The following is a 16482-nucleotide window of genomic DNA, read 5'->3' on the forward strand; positions in this document are numbered from 1 at the left end:
TACTGGTCAGGTACACGTGGGCAGCCATCAAGTACACATGGGCAGCCAGCAGGTACATCAGGTACACAAGTAGGTACACAAGCACATTAAGTACTACAGGCGGGTACAGCAGGGCTGTGTGGCGGGTACTGCAAGGCTGTGTGATGGGTACAGCACGTACAGGTACAGCAGCTCAATAGGCGGGTACAACAAGCAGCAAGGAGGTGGGTACAGAAGCCGTAAGGAGGCGATGCAGAGAGAAAATCCACCAACCTCACATGTGGGGAATTTCCAAAAAGAGTCCATGCAAAAGCCTTTATTTTTAAAGGTTATAAAACCTTAATACATAATTAACACTTATGGGCACCCACACTAGAAAAATGTCCAGCCTTTTCTTTTAAATGTGTGTGAACACATTGCTTTATAAAAATTAAGGTTTACTCTAGTTTATGGATTTTACCTTTTAAAAAGGGCAAAATGAAAATACTTACCACCTGTTCACACGCCACACCATCAAGTCAGCAAACAACATTCCACGGTACAGTGGGGGCGTCCCCGTCTAGTGTATTGGCACGGCATAACAGGCAGTCACACGCAAACAAGTCATGCAAAAACAAATTTATGCATGCAGGCATAAATGCATGTGCACAAATAATGGACGAAATCTCCCTTTCATGAAACTTGTACAAGAGGTTCGTGTCAGGCACAAAATTGGCACGACAAACATAAATAAATATGTCCTGGTCTTCCTATGGAGTGACAGTCCCATAGGTAAGACACCATCCTGGCCATACACGGGTGGCACCAACAGGCTCCCGTCCATATAGCACGAAGCAAATCACACACGGGTGACACGAAATTGGTTCTCGTCCATGTGACGCAGCACTGGTTGCACACGGGTGGCACTGATCTGGCTCGCGTCCATGTGACACCATAAAACTGGCCCTTTCACATGGGACACTGGCCTGGCCCCATGTGAATATGGCACAAATCTGGCCGCTCTATGGAGTGACAGTTCCATAGAAGTGGCTCTAGAAATGGAGATGGACCAAATGGTGACACTAGTTTTGGCTTATTAACTACTATGTTTTTATAGCTCAGTATAAGTTATGTGTTAAGTTTTTTAGACAGTGATATGTAGATACTAATGCGAAGCTTTGATAGATGTATCATGGTGCTGCACAGGTTAGGCCAGAAATTGCCTTTCTCAACCATGGCATGTTGGTAAGACACATCATTGATGAGACAAGTCCTTTGTATGAGCGCACTCAAGGAATGCTAGAGAAGGAGGATGCAGTCTTCTCGTTAAGTGTGGTAAGAAATCTTCCTGTGCTTGTTCTTTGGGTTTTAAAAGCTCAAGGCTTAGTTTGTGCAGGGTGGATAAAGCAGACTGAAGTCACTGAACATTGTCTGGGTTGGAAGCTGATTTCTTAATTCCACATGCGGTGTTTCAAATGCTAAAAATTTGACTGAAGAAGATCATTTTCTTTTGCATGTTACATCTTATCTTGTGGTTCACTTTATTTTACATATGCGCTATTATTCAAGTGTATATTTCATTTCGCTTGTTGATGAGGCATCAAATGTTAGAGAGATCACAAGTTATTGTGGGTTTTTATGCAAGTGCTTTTCGAGCTTTTCGTTGATAATAAACAAAAATAGCCTGAAGGGATGGTAAGAAACAAATGCTACTAGAAGGAACTCTGTGGCAAAGGTTTAATCCCAATTCTATCATGGGATTCACATGGCATTCATAAGAAAGGAAGTTTGTTGAGAAGGAGATGGCTAAGTTGGTTCACTCTTGTGCAGGCTGGTGGCTTGGTGCTTGTCAGTTAACACCAATTGATAGGAGAAACATCAGCCATTGTGTCGTACTTGCAAGAAATGTACAAATTTAAGGAATGATGAGTTTTGTAAACCTTTGGGCTACTTATAAAAGAATGATTATTTGGAGGTCTTATTACAATAATTGACTATTAGTTAGTTTATAGGTTAATGACCCTGTGTAAAGTGATTTATGTGAAGGGAACGTCACTTAATGAACTGCGAGTGAGTTGAGAGCTCTGTATTGGGGGATTCCCCGTAAGTGGGGAGAGACATGGGAAGTCAGGAGGCCTATGCCAGGCTCAAGCCTAATATCTGTGAGGTGGGACCAGGTGGTATGGGATGTCATGATTTGGGTCAGGCTTTCAGATAGTTGTGTCTCTAGTATAGGGTCAAAAGTCAGGTGATGGATTCAGACGTAAAATCTGCTGGCAAGTGACCAACTTTTGACAGGAGGGTAATGCTTCTATACAAGGAGTCTAGTCTTTCACTTGTACTCCATTTCCACTTTTTAGTAATGTAAACCTAGTGCATGTTCCGCCATTGGCAGCTAAAATGCGCATTTTGTATTCGTTCCTCTTAACATTTCATATGAGAGCGAGGTTAGAGCCCATGTGACATGCCAAGCACTCACCATCGTGGTGACACGGAAAAAGAGGACAAATATCAAGGCAAAGGTATTGGAAATCATGGCCCAGAGTCAACTCGCCAAGCAGTGCAAGTTGAAGCATCAGAAGTGCTAGATGGCCTCTAGGGAAAGAGTGGGAAATCATCAAGAGAACTAAGCAGCAGTTGATATGAATTGTGGTGGAAATGGGCTTCCACGTGGGATGGTTGGGCCAAAGAGTTAGGGCCTTAAAAATGACCCTAAGGAGTTATTTCAAAAGGTCAAATATGGGATTTTAAAGGCCATCTGACTTGAAAAAGTTAGTTCTCAAAAAAATAACCCACACCTGTAAAAGGGATTCCCTAGTCCTCATTTTATTCATCCAGTTTCTTTAGTCTTGGAGCAGCCAGCATCTTATGTTCCTGCTAGTGGGAGATGCCCTGCAGCAAGCGGTTGGGTTGAAAAGTAGCCACTGTAAAGATTGTTTTCAGCCTGCATAATGGTTGTTCTCTCAAAACTAAAGTGCAAATAGTCGAGCTTAGGTGTTACACGTGTGCAGAAGCATGACTTGATTATCACCAAGACTGATTAAGCTGCTAATTAACGCTAATCACATGAACTGCAAGTTCACGCTGAATTGACCTAATTTTCTGTATATTGTGTGGATGAATATTAATTTGGCAAGGATCAAGTGGATCAAGGCCAATAATTTGATGCTTTGAGCTAAGAGAGGCCAAAGGAAGATTGGGAGTGAAGAGAGGGCGTATTGGTACACACACGTGTTGGACCAATTGACAGGCAAAAGATAGGGTATGGCCTCCATTGATCACACATAGGGCGCCCGGAGGTTGATTGGTATGTAATGGTTGGGTTGTTATTGTGTTTCATGCCATGCTAGTGTGTTTGCTTTAGCTGTTTTGGGTTCTCCTCCACGCCAATGCACGCTTGTGCATGTTGAAGGCAGCTCTTCTTCTTCTCATTTTTTTGCATCGTTGCTTGGCCCAAGCAAGAAGTGTGATATTTGGTATCAAAGCAAAGTGACAATCCTTGGAGTTTCTTACGTTCTCTTAGTTTGATTACTGTCAAGGATTCACGCTACAGAATCAGGGGTTCTCGCGACAGAATCCTTTCAAGACCTAAACACAAGACAAACACAAGATTAATCCATATTAAGGTTCCCTTGCTACTAGCTCACCACCCAACCATGGATCCTGTACAACACAGGATCTCCCCCAAGCATAGATGCTAAGGCTCCGTCCATACATATCACACCAGTCAAGCCTTGGCGTCCCATATGGCAAGGACTTGCCATAAGGAGTCATTGTTGGTGGACTGTCTTCCTCAAGGATGGGCAATTGGGAGTGGATTGGTCCGGGCACATACCATCTTGTTACATGACAATATAATAACAATAATCCACTAGTAAACTCCCCTGTCCTTCTCAGGAAGGAAGGGTTTGGGGTCCAAGCGCAAAGGAACGCCTCTCGCCTTTGCTGCATGCTCTCCGACTCACTGGTCAAGGGCTCAAAGCACCCTCTCACAGTGTGAATGAGATCCACCCATATGGCTTCAGTGGTCTTCACAGGTGGGGTAGTCATTCCATCAATGGTCTCGCTGCTGCAACGAGCATGCGAGATGTGTCAAGCTGCTAAGCTGCTGATGAGCTCCCATTGCTGGCGCATGCGGCCTGTCCTGGGCCAGTGGGCTCCCTGCCATGGGAGAAACCAAATCCCATGAATGGCACACCTGTATGAGTGAAGGACGCCAAGAGTCATCTGGGGGAATAGCTGTGTGATGTGGAGGATCATGGTGGAGGTGAGTGTGCTGAGTATGCTCTGGCATGCAACGGAAACCTCCCCAAGTGGTGCCCAAAGCCTGGGCCGGCTGCTTGCAGAGGCGGCCGAACGAGAAATGAGATCGGGCACCCACCAAGTGGCCAGTAGGGATGCAAAAGTAGGGGTTCCAAGTGAGGGGTTGTCAGTCTCCCTCCTCTTGGGTGGTGGGGGGAACCTGAATCAGGGCTAGATGGAGGAGATGCCATGTGTGGAAGAGGCTCGCTGGCCTTCGTCACAAAGAAACAGGAAAGGGGCCAGTGGGGGCATCCCGGGTGCACCACGGCGGGAGATGGCAGATTTCTCCCAGGTGTCCCCTCAGTAACCTGGTTGTGAGCTCCAGAGTAGAGGGTGGATCTCTCTCCCGAATCGAAGAGGCGGAGAAGCTTAGGTGAAGCATAGTCCCCTCCATAAAGGCCCAATCCACCCTGCCGTAGGCCTTCCTGCTCGAAGTCTAGCAGCAGTACTGCCATGTCCTATCCTTGGAACTTGGCCATCACAGTAGCCTCCCAAAAAGTGAAGATGTTATCCAGGATACTCCGATCCCGGATGAAACCTATCTGGTGGAGTGGATCAGAGTGAGGGGGTGAGGCTGGACGAGGAGACTGATTGCCTTGGCGAGGATCTTATAGGCTGTCCCTAAGAGGGTGATCGATCACCACCACTGTTGAATCTCTAAGCAATCATCACGCTCCTTCAGGATGAGGCAAATGAGACCCTCTGCCAAGCGCTCGGGAAGTGAGCCAGTTTGCACGACCTTGTTGAAAGCAGCCGGAAAGCCCATTTCCATGAGATCCCAATGACGGAGGAATAGTGAAAATCTGGAGGCCATCCTCTCCAGGGCATTTCTGGCAAGGTAGTGCTTGAAGTGCAGCCGCTATCTCCTCTTGGGGAGTCCAGGTACGCCCCGCGGGGGGGGGGGGGGGGGGGGGGGTCGTCGGTCTGAAACATGCGACTATACAAGCCGCCACCCTTTGGCGAGCCTTCTCCCTTTGTGGAGAGTCAAGGTAAGCTGTGAGAAGAGATCTGTAATACACTGGAAGCCACCTCCGAGGCTATGGAACCATCCTGTCCGAAGGGCATGCACCCCCTCCCGGTGGAAGTGGGGGCTTGAGGCTGAAAGTACACCAGCTAGGTGTGAATGTCCTTGGGCACCGTCTCGTGAACAATACACACACCACACTTAATATGTAAAAGCCACATTGCACATAACAACTGAATGATATATCATTGCACAAGATAATCTGCAAAAGAGACAAGCATTGCACAGTACATCATCACTGGGCTACGAACAGGCCAATCCCACCCCCCCCCCCCCCCCCCCCCCCCCCCCCCCCCCCCCCCCCCCTCAATACTGAAGTATATTATTGGAGTATTTAAATCTGCACAAAGTTCCAAGGGCTTGCCAGCCAGATAATCCAATGCAATGCAAGTATGAAGACAAGTTACCCAAACATAAGTGTGTCGGAGTAGAATGTTGACGCAGGACTCGTCGTAAGAGTCACCGTGACTTGACCACTAGTCTCATATGCCTGGAGAGGGATGAACGCGAAACTGTTGTTCCATGACCATGCACAAACAGGCGCTCTCGTACTTGAGCCTGGCTCATCCTCTTGCAGAGACTAGGGTTCAAGCCCTCCAAATACGAGTGCACAAACAGTCACAAGAACACGAGTAGGTTCAAGAGTACACTCCGGTACAGCATGAACAGCAGGTACAAGGGTTGCTTAGCAAATACAGTCAATATGGGTGCTGGTACAGCAAATACAGAGAGGTATCAGCAAGTACAACAGACGGTACAAGTGGTACAACAAGGTCTCCAGCAAGTACAACTAGTACAAGTGGTACAGCAGGTACAATAGGGTTTCTAGAAGGTACAGTAGGTAGTACAAGTGGTACAGCAAGTGCAGGGTTTCAAGAAGGTGCAGTAGGTAGTACAAGCGGTACAGTAGGGTTTCCAACAGGTATAGTAGGTAGTACAAGCGGTACAGCAGGTACAGTAGGGTTCCCAACAGGTACATCAGGTATAGTAGGTGCCCACAGCAAGTGCACAGCAGGTACAAGAGGTACATCAGGTGTCCACAGATGTTGGCGGTGTTCCTGCTCATTCTTGGAAAATACCAAGATATCATCAAAAAATGCACTTGTATGGAAAATAAAAGCTTCTTATGTGAGACTAACTTAATCTAGTCATAATTGAATCAACTTGACTTTCTAGAATTAATTTTAGGATTTTAACATATTCTTGGCCTCTATCCTACTTGTTTAGAAGATCACTTCTCTTTCTCTGTTTAGAATTAGAATTGGCCTAAGGATTCTTTCACAATTCGATGAATTAATAATTTTTTCTATGATTGGGAGTAGGGTATCGAACATCTATTTTTCTAAGGCCTAAAGATAAATAAAAATGTTTTTCTTAAAATTTTTAATAAAATTTTCTAGATTTGGATATTAAATTAAGGGAAAATGGTCTAAAGGCTAGACCTTAGAGGTCTCTGGACTAGGAAATTGTGCAAAAATTATTAATTGCATTTCTAATTTAATTTAGACCAAAAGTGTTAAATTTTAATATAAAATAATAAGAAAAATGCAATTTATGAGCATTTGAATATTGTATCTTTGGCTAAATGACTTTGCTTCCCTAGCCTCCAAGATAAATTTGTGGATTTCTACATGAAAGGGAGAGAGTATTTATACTTGAAAAGGGTGACTAGGAGCCTCTACATGCACATAGTCTACTTGAATACTTGAATTAATGTCAAGCCATACCTACCCATGCAATCCATGCAAAACATACAATTTGGAGACTAAACTCAACTTTAGAGTTACATGCATGTACTTTATCTAAAGTGAACTAATAGAGAATGTACGACTCTTGTTTTACATAAACCACATACTACATAATATCACTAACAAAATACCATGGATAATTTAACTATTATCTATCAACCTAAATCCATCTTATTTTGGTCAAACCATGGGTTTTGAACCTTCCCTTTGTCAATTAAATTAAATTAATCTACACATATATGTAGTTGTACTTACTAATTAGAACCCTTGTAATTTTGACCTTTATATTTTTAATTAAATAATGAAACTTGTTTTAATAAATTTTATTTATTTTTCTAATAAATTTATCATTTTCTCTTTTTGACCTATATTAAATATAGGTGTTCACACTAATGTGCACATGTGTACTCGGGGTTTTCTCATTTATTTATGTACATGAATCTTTGTAATTTTACTGAAAAAGGCTTTTTCTGTTTTAAATTATTTATTTATGAGGTCTTGCACATTTGGACAGAATATTTTTTATACTCAAATAAATTTACTGCTTAGTAAGAGGAATCTTACATTCTCTCCCACTTGAAGATCGAGATGTTCTCATCTCGCAAATTGGAGATAATCTCTTATGTATCCTTCCTTTCGTCCATGTAGTATCATCAACCTAGAAGAACCTCCACTTGATCCGATATTCCTTTAAGATCCTATTCCAGAGGGTTTTTTTTATATATATCCAAACTACATTTGGTTCCAATTACACTTGATCTTGAGCGGGAAAGGAAACTTGCTCATCATCCAATATATAACTCGGATTTGGAATATACTTCTTTAATAAGCTCACATGAAAGACAGTTAAGTATGGAGGAAGCAAAAGCTTATAAGCTTGATCTACAACTCTCCTTGTAATTACATGTGGTCCACAATGTGATAGGTTCTTGTACTTTCCCAAAGATAGCGTACTTCTCTTGGATCGCACATGAAGAAAAGATCATATCATCTTCTTCAAACTCTTTGGAAGTTCGCTCTAGATCAACATATTGCTTTTATCTATCTTGAACAACTTTGATATCCTTCTTTATCGATTGCATTTGATGATCCATTTCATCTAACATTTGCTTCGACACTTTCACTCAGATTAGCGGATCGGACCAATTCAATGGTGTTACACAATCTTGCTCGTAAAGTGCCTTAAATGGACTAATCTCTATGCTTCGATGTTGTGATGCATTATAAACAAATTCTATCCGATGAAGATAATTCATCCATCTTTTAAGCTCTCATCCATAGAATGCTTAGAGAACATCTTCGATTACTTGGTTTAACCTCTTTGTTTGGCCATCAGTTTCCACAGCTTCGAATGAATATTTCCTTCAAAAAGACTTTAGCAAAATCAAGAGCAACATGAGTCTTTTCACTGGAACCAGATGAGTGACCTTTGTCAAGCGATCTACCACACTAAGATGGAATCATATCTTGCATTAATCAAAGGTAATCTAGTAATGAAGTCCATGCTTATACATTCCCTTTCATTTGTGGAATATTTAAAGGATGCAACTTTCTTGGTATTTTGATCCTTTCAGCTTTAATCTTTTGGCAGACTAAGCACTGACTCTAGTGTATCCTTTGTAAGTTTAGGCCAAAAGAATCTCTTCTTTATTGCCATGAAAGTCTTCACATAGCCAAGGTGTCCAAATTCTTCTCTTTTTTTGGAAAAAAGATCCTTCTATTAGTTATATGAAAAACCAACTTGTGGCCAAAATACCGACACAGAACCTCTAAAAGAGTACAAACCCTAGTTGAGGATAGGCCCCTCCATGGTTGGTTGCTCTTGGAGGGAAACTACCTCATACAAAGGAGGGGGAGGGGGGGAGGGGGGTGGGGAGCGGGGATATAGAAACCGGTGGCCTATAGTGCCAAGTGTGGTCTCCTCCAATGTACGAGAAAGGAAGGGACCCTGCTGCTAAATGCGTACGTCGTAGGAAGGCCTCTCGACATATTCGCATGTAGTTCAAACCTCCCTATAACTTCTCCCATTGGTTGTGGATGGTATGAATGATATCTGTCCATATGTCATGGATGTACTCTGTTGGGGGTGTGAGGGAGCCCTCAATGGTCTCGTTGCATAGTGTGCACCAAATATGCCGTGCCGCTATGCTGTTGATGATCTCCCATCTCTGGCAAGTGCCAGGGGACCATGTCTCTATTGGAGAACCGGGGGTGTTGATCCTGTAGTGTGTGAGCTCGAGGGCCTGGCCATCAATTGTCTCCTCATAGTGGAGGGCGGGCCTTGACTCTGTTACCCAGGCGACTGCCCCCTATCTAATGATGCGGGAGGCAGCCCTAGAGGTGGTGAATAACCCAAGAATCCTTTGCCATACTTGCTGCACTTTGGGGCAGTCCCAAAGGCAATGTCATTGCTTGCGAATCCTGCGGTGGCTGCATCTCATGCACTGTGTTGGATGACCACCAATGGCCAATCACGTGCCCACTGTTAAACTCGTGTGAGCCACCTTCTAGAGGAACAAAGTGACCTTTTGAGGCCGGAAGCTACCCCACAGTCACTTCCAGTAGCTTCTGAGGAACCTAGGCAAGATGTCTTGGGAGGACTAGTGATCTGCTGAAGCGGGTGTACCGTCAATCTCATGCATCTGTATCCGACGGCCTAGCCTCGTTGAGTAGTGAAAAGGTGGTGGGGCTCTCAAGGCTAATAGAGTATGTCCACTCCCACTCACCGAGGTCCCATTGAATTTGCGTCAAGGGTCTGCTTTCCTAAACGCAGAGTCTCTAGGGCCTGTCTCGGGCTACTTGTGATGGAGGTGGGTCGATGTGCTAGCCATGGAAGCCGATGATCCGGACCCTCTGAAGTGAGCCACCATTGAAGTCCTCTGCTAGGGAGAGGGTCAGACGCCCATGTCATTTGACTGAGAAAATGAGAGTGGACCCCTATCCGATCCTAAAACCGTCAGAGGGATGTCGTGCGTGAAAGCTCCCAGCCATTAGAGGGGGAGGGGGGGGATCCTGTAAGGGGCTCAGCCAGTCGGGGGGACGGCTGCATCGATGGTGATGATTGTTTGCTTTTTGCCTCGGATCTCAGTTAGTCCGCGGTCGAGTAATCACCCTCTAAGCCACCTTGGCCGAAGCCGGCTGGCCGTCGGTCTGTTTCTTGTATCATTGTACTTGGTATGTGCGAAGTCCCACACGGGAAAGAAGCCTTCATGTCCTCACATCTCAGTTGGTCTTGATTGAGATAGTTAGATTCAATGTAATTTCTCCAACTGCTTCAAGCCACACTTGTAATCTTTAGTCTAGCAAGAGCCATCTTGCTTCTGTCATTGTACCCTGCAATATCGAAGTACTCAACCATAGAATTTGTCCAAATCAAAACTGCCTCTCCAAGGTTGTTGCCCTCGCCTCATAAGGGTCCTAGCTGATTTCTATGGAGCACCTCCTTAACATCATTATCCAATGGCTCCATCTGAGGTACAACATTTTGAGCTTGACGTCGGTGCCTCATGATTCTTATAGTGTCTATGAGTCCTATGTATCAATCTATGAACTCTTAAGATCTCGCCGAAGTAGTCTATAAAGAACTATGCCTTTCGTAACATCCAGTCAAATAAGGATCATTGCAAGGAGATAGAAGGGTATGGCCAATTGTTGCTCCATCATACGATAAAAATACATCTAGACATCGTAATATTACATCCAAACCTGGCTCATCTCTGATACCAGTTGTGAGACCGCTACCCCTCTATCTATGGTAGTGGAATCACACTTCTTGAACATGTATTAGGGTTAGCAGCAACATTACACAGTACACACTTACATAGCGAAGCAATTGTGAGGAAGAGATGGCACACAACTCTATTAGATATGACTTGGAATGAGTGTACCAAGTACAAGTACAAAGATAAGTGTCCGAGCTGATCCTAGAGTGTTCACACACCACTGCCCATGACATAGATGTCTACAAACCCCCCTGGAGTGATGATGTGAATGCGTACAGGGATATGGTTGATCAATCCCCAAAAGGTAATAAGCTTAAACCTTTGCGGAAAGCTTCAAGCTTTTCAAGTGGAGGAGTCTTCGTGAACAAATATGCCACATTATCATGTGTAGAGACATACACCAAGCTGATCTCGATGACCAGCAAATTCTCCTAAGTCTTCTTGACGTAGAGGGTGCTCTTTGTGGGAGTGTTACGAAACCCATGTGTAACCAAGTATGCATGTATCTTCTCGTACCATGCTCTGGGAGCTTGGTTAAGGCCATACAAAGCTTTCCATAACCTGCACACTTTGGCTGCGTGGTCCTCTTGAAAAAAAACATGAGGTGAGATACATAGACCTCCTCATGCAAATCACCATTCAAGAAGGCAGTTTTGATGTCCAATTGATGCACATTCTGTCACCATTTGGCCACCCAAATGGTTCACTCTTGCTTTCACACTATGTACATATTGGATTGGTGTCCATGGCTTATGGAATATGCCTATGCAGGTGATTGACACGTGTCATGCTGTATAGTTGGATATGATATTCCACTGGGACTTGATGTTATCATGCCCGGAATATCTGGAGGACTTGGCTTTCTGCTGGGACTTGTGCCTTTGTGTACATGCGCGGAAACGCCTGGAGGACTTGGCTTTCCGCTGGGACTTGTGCCTTTGTGTGCATGCCCGGAAACGCCTGGAGGATTGGCTTTCCACTGGGTCTGGTATTGCGTATACTTGCTTGGAAACGCCTGGTCTTATATGGTTTCATGAACGGAAATTGCTCATGCCAATGCTGCATTGCATAGCATCTTTATGTGCTTGCCTGCAAATGAAATTGCATGCTGTTTTCATGCTTGCATGACCTATGTGTAGTTCCGGGTAAGGAGACGTCTGTCCGTGAACCGTGCGTGTGAAACTGTCTGCTGACATGGTTGTGTGGCATGTGAACAGGTGGTAAGTATTACCCAATCTAGGCTCAAATAGTCCTTAGGACTTAGCCAATATTTATAAGTGAGTGCGTTCCCATTTCATTAAAGTTTGGGCGCCCAAAAGTCACTTATAAATTATGACCGCTTCCAAGTTCACACTCACCGAAGTCCCGAGGCGGACAAGACTCAATGTCCAGGACCTGATCCTCCCCTTTTACTCATAAATGGGCATCTCCCCATGTCCCTTCACTTGATTGGACCCCAATTCACTTACTTATTAAGAGAAATTCGTGTTTTCTCTTCATGAGGATTTTTGGAGGCTGAAAACTCTGTTTTTCCACCATTTCTCTCCATTTCCAAGCTCTCCATAGCCATACCCAACTTGCTAGGGTGTTTTCCAAGCTTCCAAGAGTGTTTTCAAGTGCTAATCACTCTCCTACTCACTCCCAATGACTGAAATTCAGCAAAACAGCTCTCATTTTTTCTGTAATTTCTGGTCTTTTTGCTGAAAACCCTAATTTCAGCCTTCCTTTCTTAAGTTGAACCATAGGGGAAGCTTTCCAAGGTTCCCTTCATCCTCTTGAAGACTTTTGTCGCGAAGGATTGCGGCAAATCGAAGATATCAACACTTCTAAAGCTTCCAACGCGAAGGCCTCCGCTTGCAACAACTTCTATGAAGACTGGTAAGGTAATTGGACAATGTATTGTCATTACTTACTCAGTAGAAGGGCAGGACTCCTTGTTTAGCCGCCCTGTGTAGTATTTCTCTTGTCCTATGTGCTCTTGAAGATGTTGCTACCTTGCTTGGTAGAACATAGAGCCAATGGTAGAGAATATGGGCACTGAAGTCGGGCCGGGCATCAAGGCAGCTCCTTGGTGATCTACATCGACACACCATTGTTTTCTAAATGCTGAATTTCATATGCATTGGCATAGAGGAATTGGCAATGGATGCCCGTGAAACTATGTATTGAATTTCTCCAATAGTAATACAATTTACTCAAGGGAGGGGTCGGCCGTTCCGGCTCATTGTGTGCCTCTTGTCAATTCAGCAATTTACTTCTTGTATTTGAGCAAGTGTCCTTCAAATCTTAGTGTATTTAAGTGTATTGATTAGCATTGTGTTCAACCAAGTTACATTGGTATCAGAGCATACGGTTCTCTTTCACTTCTATCGTGAGAGACGATCACCGTGAACACTAGCTATCTCTACACTTAGAACATTATGGACAGCCATACAATGAATGTTGGAGATGCTAATACAAGAGGCAGGGACAATGAAATGCATGTCTCCAATGCTTTACAGGATGAGCAAACTCATGTGGTGCACAATAGGGAACATGAATATGTGGGACAGCCGTCTCGTGGCAAGAGAAGATGCAAGAAGAAGAGTCGATAGTCTTGAGGGCTGAACTTACTCGTATGCAGGCTCTTCTCCATGCACAACAAGAAGAATTGAATCTCTATCACCGCGAGGATCCATCGGTACATGACCGTTTGAAGACCAAGAAAGCTGAATCTTATATGGATCATGCAATGGCAATGATTGCTCAAGAGTTGCACATGCAACCAAGGGATGCAGCACGTGCAACCAAGGGATGCAGCACGTGCATACTTGGCTCGTACCGAGGATGCCTATGCAGAAAAGGCAACCATCCCACATGTCTTGGAATCCCCACAAGTGCCCGAACAAGAAATTATGTCTAAGAGGATGATTCTCCATGCTATGGGAGAGGAACAATCAGTGACTTCACGCCATGCAGGAATATCTCATGTAGCCCGTGAAGGATACAATGTTTATGGCAGTGGTCAAAATGTATGTCAAATGCCATTGCCGGTTGAAAATGTACATGCACAACCAACACATGCAACATGGGCTGCAATTTTCTGTTGGTGCAGGTATTCCGCGTATCTCTCATGCCACTCATGCCCTCGAGTGTGCTCGTGAGGGAGAAGCTATGGCTGAAAATGTATCAATGCATGTTGAGGGGCCAGCCATGCCTCATGCTTACAGGGCACATGTATCTATGCCTTATGCATCACCTTTTGGTCCAAAAATAATGCCAATTACAGGGACTGTCCCAATGGACAAACATGGGGAAAAACATGTTGAGATGCACACACATGCATCAAAGTCTCGTGACTTCAAAGCCGGAGACAAATCCGTGAAGTTTGACACATATCATGGAGAATATGATGCATCAAAGGCACTTGCTTTTATTGCCCAGTTTGATATTGCTTTCAGTGATGAGGATTTCACTCAGAAATCCATGATCCGGCATGTAAGCATGTTCATGAAAGCCACTGCTGCCCATTGGTGGCTCACGGAGAAGCTCTCACCGAATCCTGGTAGATCATGGGAAGAGTTCAAGGAGAGGTTCTATGCTCAATTAAAAGTTTTGGAAAGTGCTCTTGGAGGTGTCTCCATTTATGCATGTCACCGAGGCGGAAAGGAAGAGAAGGTTTCAATCGGGATTGCAACCCGTGTACAAAGTGGGATTACAAATGTATCCTGGTCATACCTTACACCAATTAATCGCAGCCGCCACCGCCACCGAGCAATTGGAACTCAAATTGAGTCGATCCGATAAGACTAAACCCTCATTTCAAGGCAAAGAGAGGGCTGTCCAAAACCTGCAAAATGATGGACAGCCACCAAAAAGGGACCAAAACCAAGTCAAATCAGGTCCAAAAGCTGAAAATAAGTTTGCTAAAAAGCGCCCTTATAAGCCGGCAAACTTTGGTCTTAGTGCTGAGAAGAAGGAGCAATATATGCGTGAAGGCAAATGCTTTACTTGTGGCAGCACTGAGCACATGGCAAAAGCATGTCCAAATAAGAAGAACAAAGCTGAAAATGCTAATGTACCGAAGCCTAATGTGCATATGGTTCCGGATGTGCAGGGCAACACTTCACATGATAGCAAAGATAGGGTTGTATGTAAAGCTTGGGGACAGCTCAAAGATCAACCCGCTTTGTTCATGTTTGATGATTGTGCATCGGAGAATTTCATATCCACTGAGATGGCAGCTGCTTTGGGTATTGAAGTGGAGGATATGGGTCCTCAAATTGAAGCAGGGGCTGCCTTTGTTGGTAGAGAAGTGCAGGTCATGCCTATTTTTGGCAAGTTGCGCATACACATTCAAGGCTATGTGGATCATGAGGATTTTCTTGTGGCGCCTTTGAATGGCTGTGATGTATTGCTTGGAAAGCCTTGGCATACACGTATTGATCCGTGCAAGGCTTACAAGACTAACAGGATCACCTTCGTGCATAAAGGCCGAGAACATGTAATTGATGCTGGTGAAGAGGGTGATACCATTCCCCTTGTATCTCATGTACAAATTAAGAAAGTAATGAAAAAGAGTGTTTTCGCGTACTTGATTTTTGTACGAGATCATGTTGAGAAAAATAATGTACATGTAAACACTCTTTGTAATGATAGGCTGAAATTTTTGCAAGAGCACAATGATTATTTTGTTGATGAGTTACCAAATGAGTTACCACCTGTACGACCGGAGGATCATCGCATTGATCTTGTGCCGGGTAGCTCACCACCTAATAGGCCAGCCTATCGTGTAAGTGCATCCCAAAAAGAGGAGATCATGAAGCAAGTAAATGAGCTTCTTGAGAAGGGTTTGGTTCAGCCAAGCTCTTCCCCATATTGTTCACCCGTCCTCTTGGTTCAAAAGAAGGATGGATCCTTTCGTATGTGTGTGGATTATAGAGCTTTGAATAAGCTTACCATCAAGAATAGGTTTCCGATTCCACGCATAGACGACATCCTTGACAAGTTGGATGGATCGGCATGCTTTAGCCGAATTGATCTCAAGAGTGGATATCACCAAGTGCGTGTAGTGCCTGGGGATGTACACAAAACTGCTTTCAGGACAACATTTGGGCTTTATGAGTATCTTGTTATGCCTTTTGGTCTTACAAATGCCCCGGCTACATTCAATAGAATGATGGATCGCATATTCCGTGGGTACAGGAAATTTACAGGTGTCTTCTTTGATGACATCCTAGTTTTCTCAAAGACCGAAGAAGAGCATAAAGCTCATTTGGCTATTGTTTTTGAAGAGCTCCATAAGCATAAACTCTTCATAAATGCAAAGAAGAGTGAGTTCTTCTTGTCAGAGATACATTATCTTGGACATATTGTGTCCAAAGATGGAGTGCGGATGGATCCTGCAAAGATTGATGCAATTCGGAATTGGCCCGAATTGAGTTCGGTGCATGAGATCCGTAGTTTTCTTGGATTATGCTCTTACTACCGCAGGTTCATTCGGCACTTTGCATGGATTGCTTCTCCTTTGCATGATTTGACAAAGAAGAAGGCCGTGTTCAAATGGACTAATGTAGAGAGAGATGCATTCCTCAAATTGAAAGATGCAACTACTCATGGTCCAGTGTTGATCGTTCCGGATTTGCAAAAGCCTTTTTGTGTGGAATGTGATGCATCTGGAAATTGCATAGGGGCTGTCCTTAATCAAGAGGGACATGCCGTGGCTTATGAGAGTCGTAGATTGCATGAT

The 16482-nt window shown here is 44.1% G+C and overlaps 1 protein-coding gene across 5 annotated transcripts in view; it reads left to right on the plus strand.

Annotated features, from left to right (window-relative positions):
* LOC147639339 (uncharacterized) overlaps positions 1-16482 on the plus strand; it is a 59225-nt gene that overhangs the window by 17466 nt on the left and 25277 nt on the right. For 2 of the 5 annotated variants that reach the window (XM_086790161.1, XM_086790176.1), the window contains one exon: positions 1165-1293. The exons of 1 other annotated variant lie outside the window; for it this stretch is intronic. In XM_086790161.1, the coding sequence (XP_086646287.1) occupies positions 1165-1293 (129 nt within the window). Of the gene's footprint in view, positions 1-1143; positions 1294-16482 lie in introns of all 5 variants that reach the window. 2 more of the 5 variants (XM_086790157.1, XM_086790168.1) reach the window with 1 other exon arrangement.

This window comes from Cibotium barometz, chromosome 4 (genome assembly GCF_041138505.1).
Source record: "Cibotium barometz isolate CiBa-2024 chromosome 4, ASM4113850v1, whole genome shotgun sequence".
In the NCBI taxonomy this organism is placed as follows: Eukaryota; Viridiplantae; Streptophyta; class Polypodiopsida; order Cyatheales; family Cibotiaceae; genus Cibotium; species Cibotium barometz.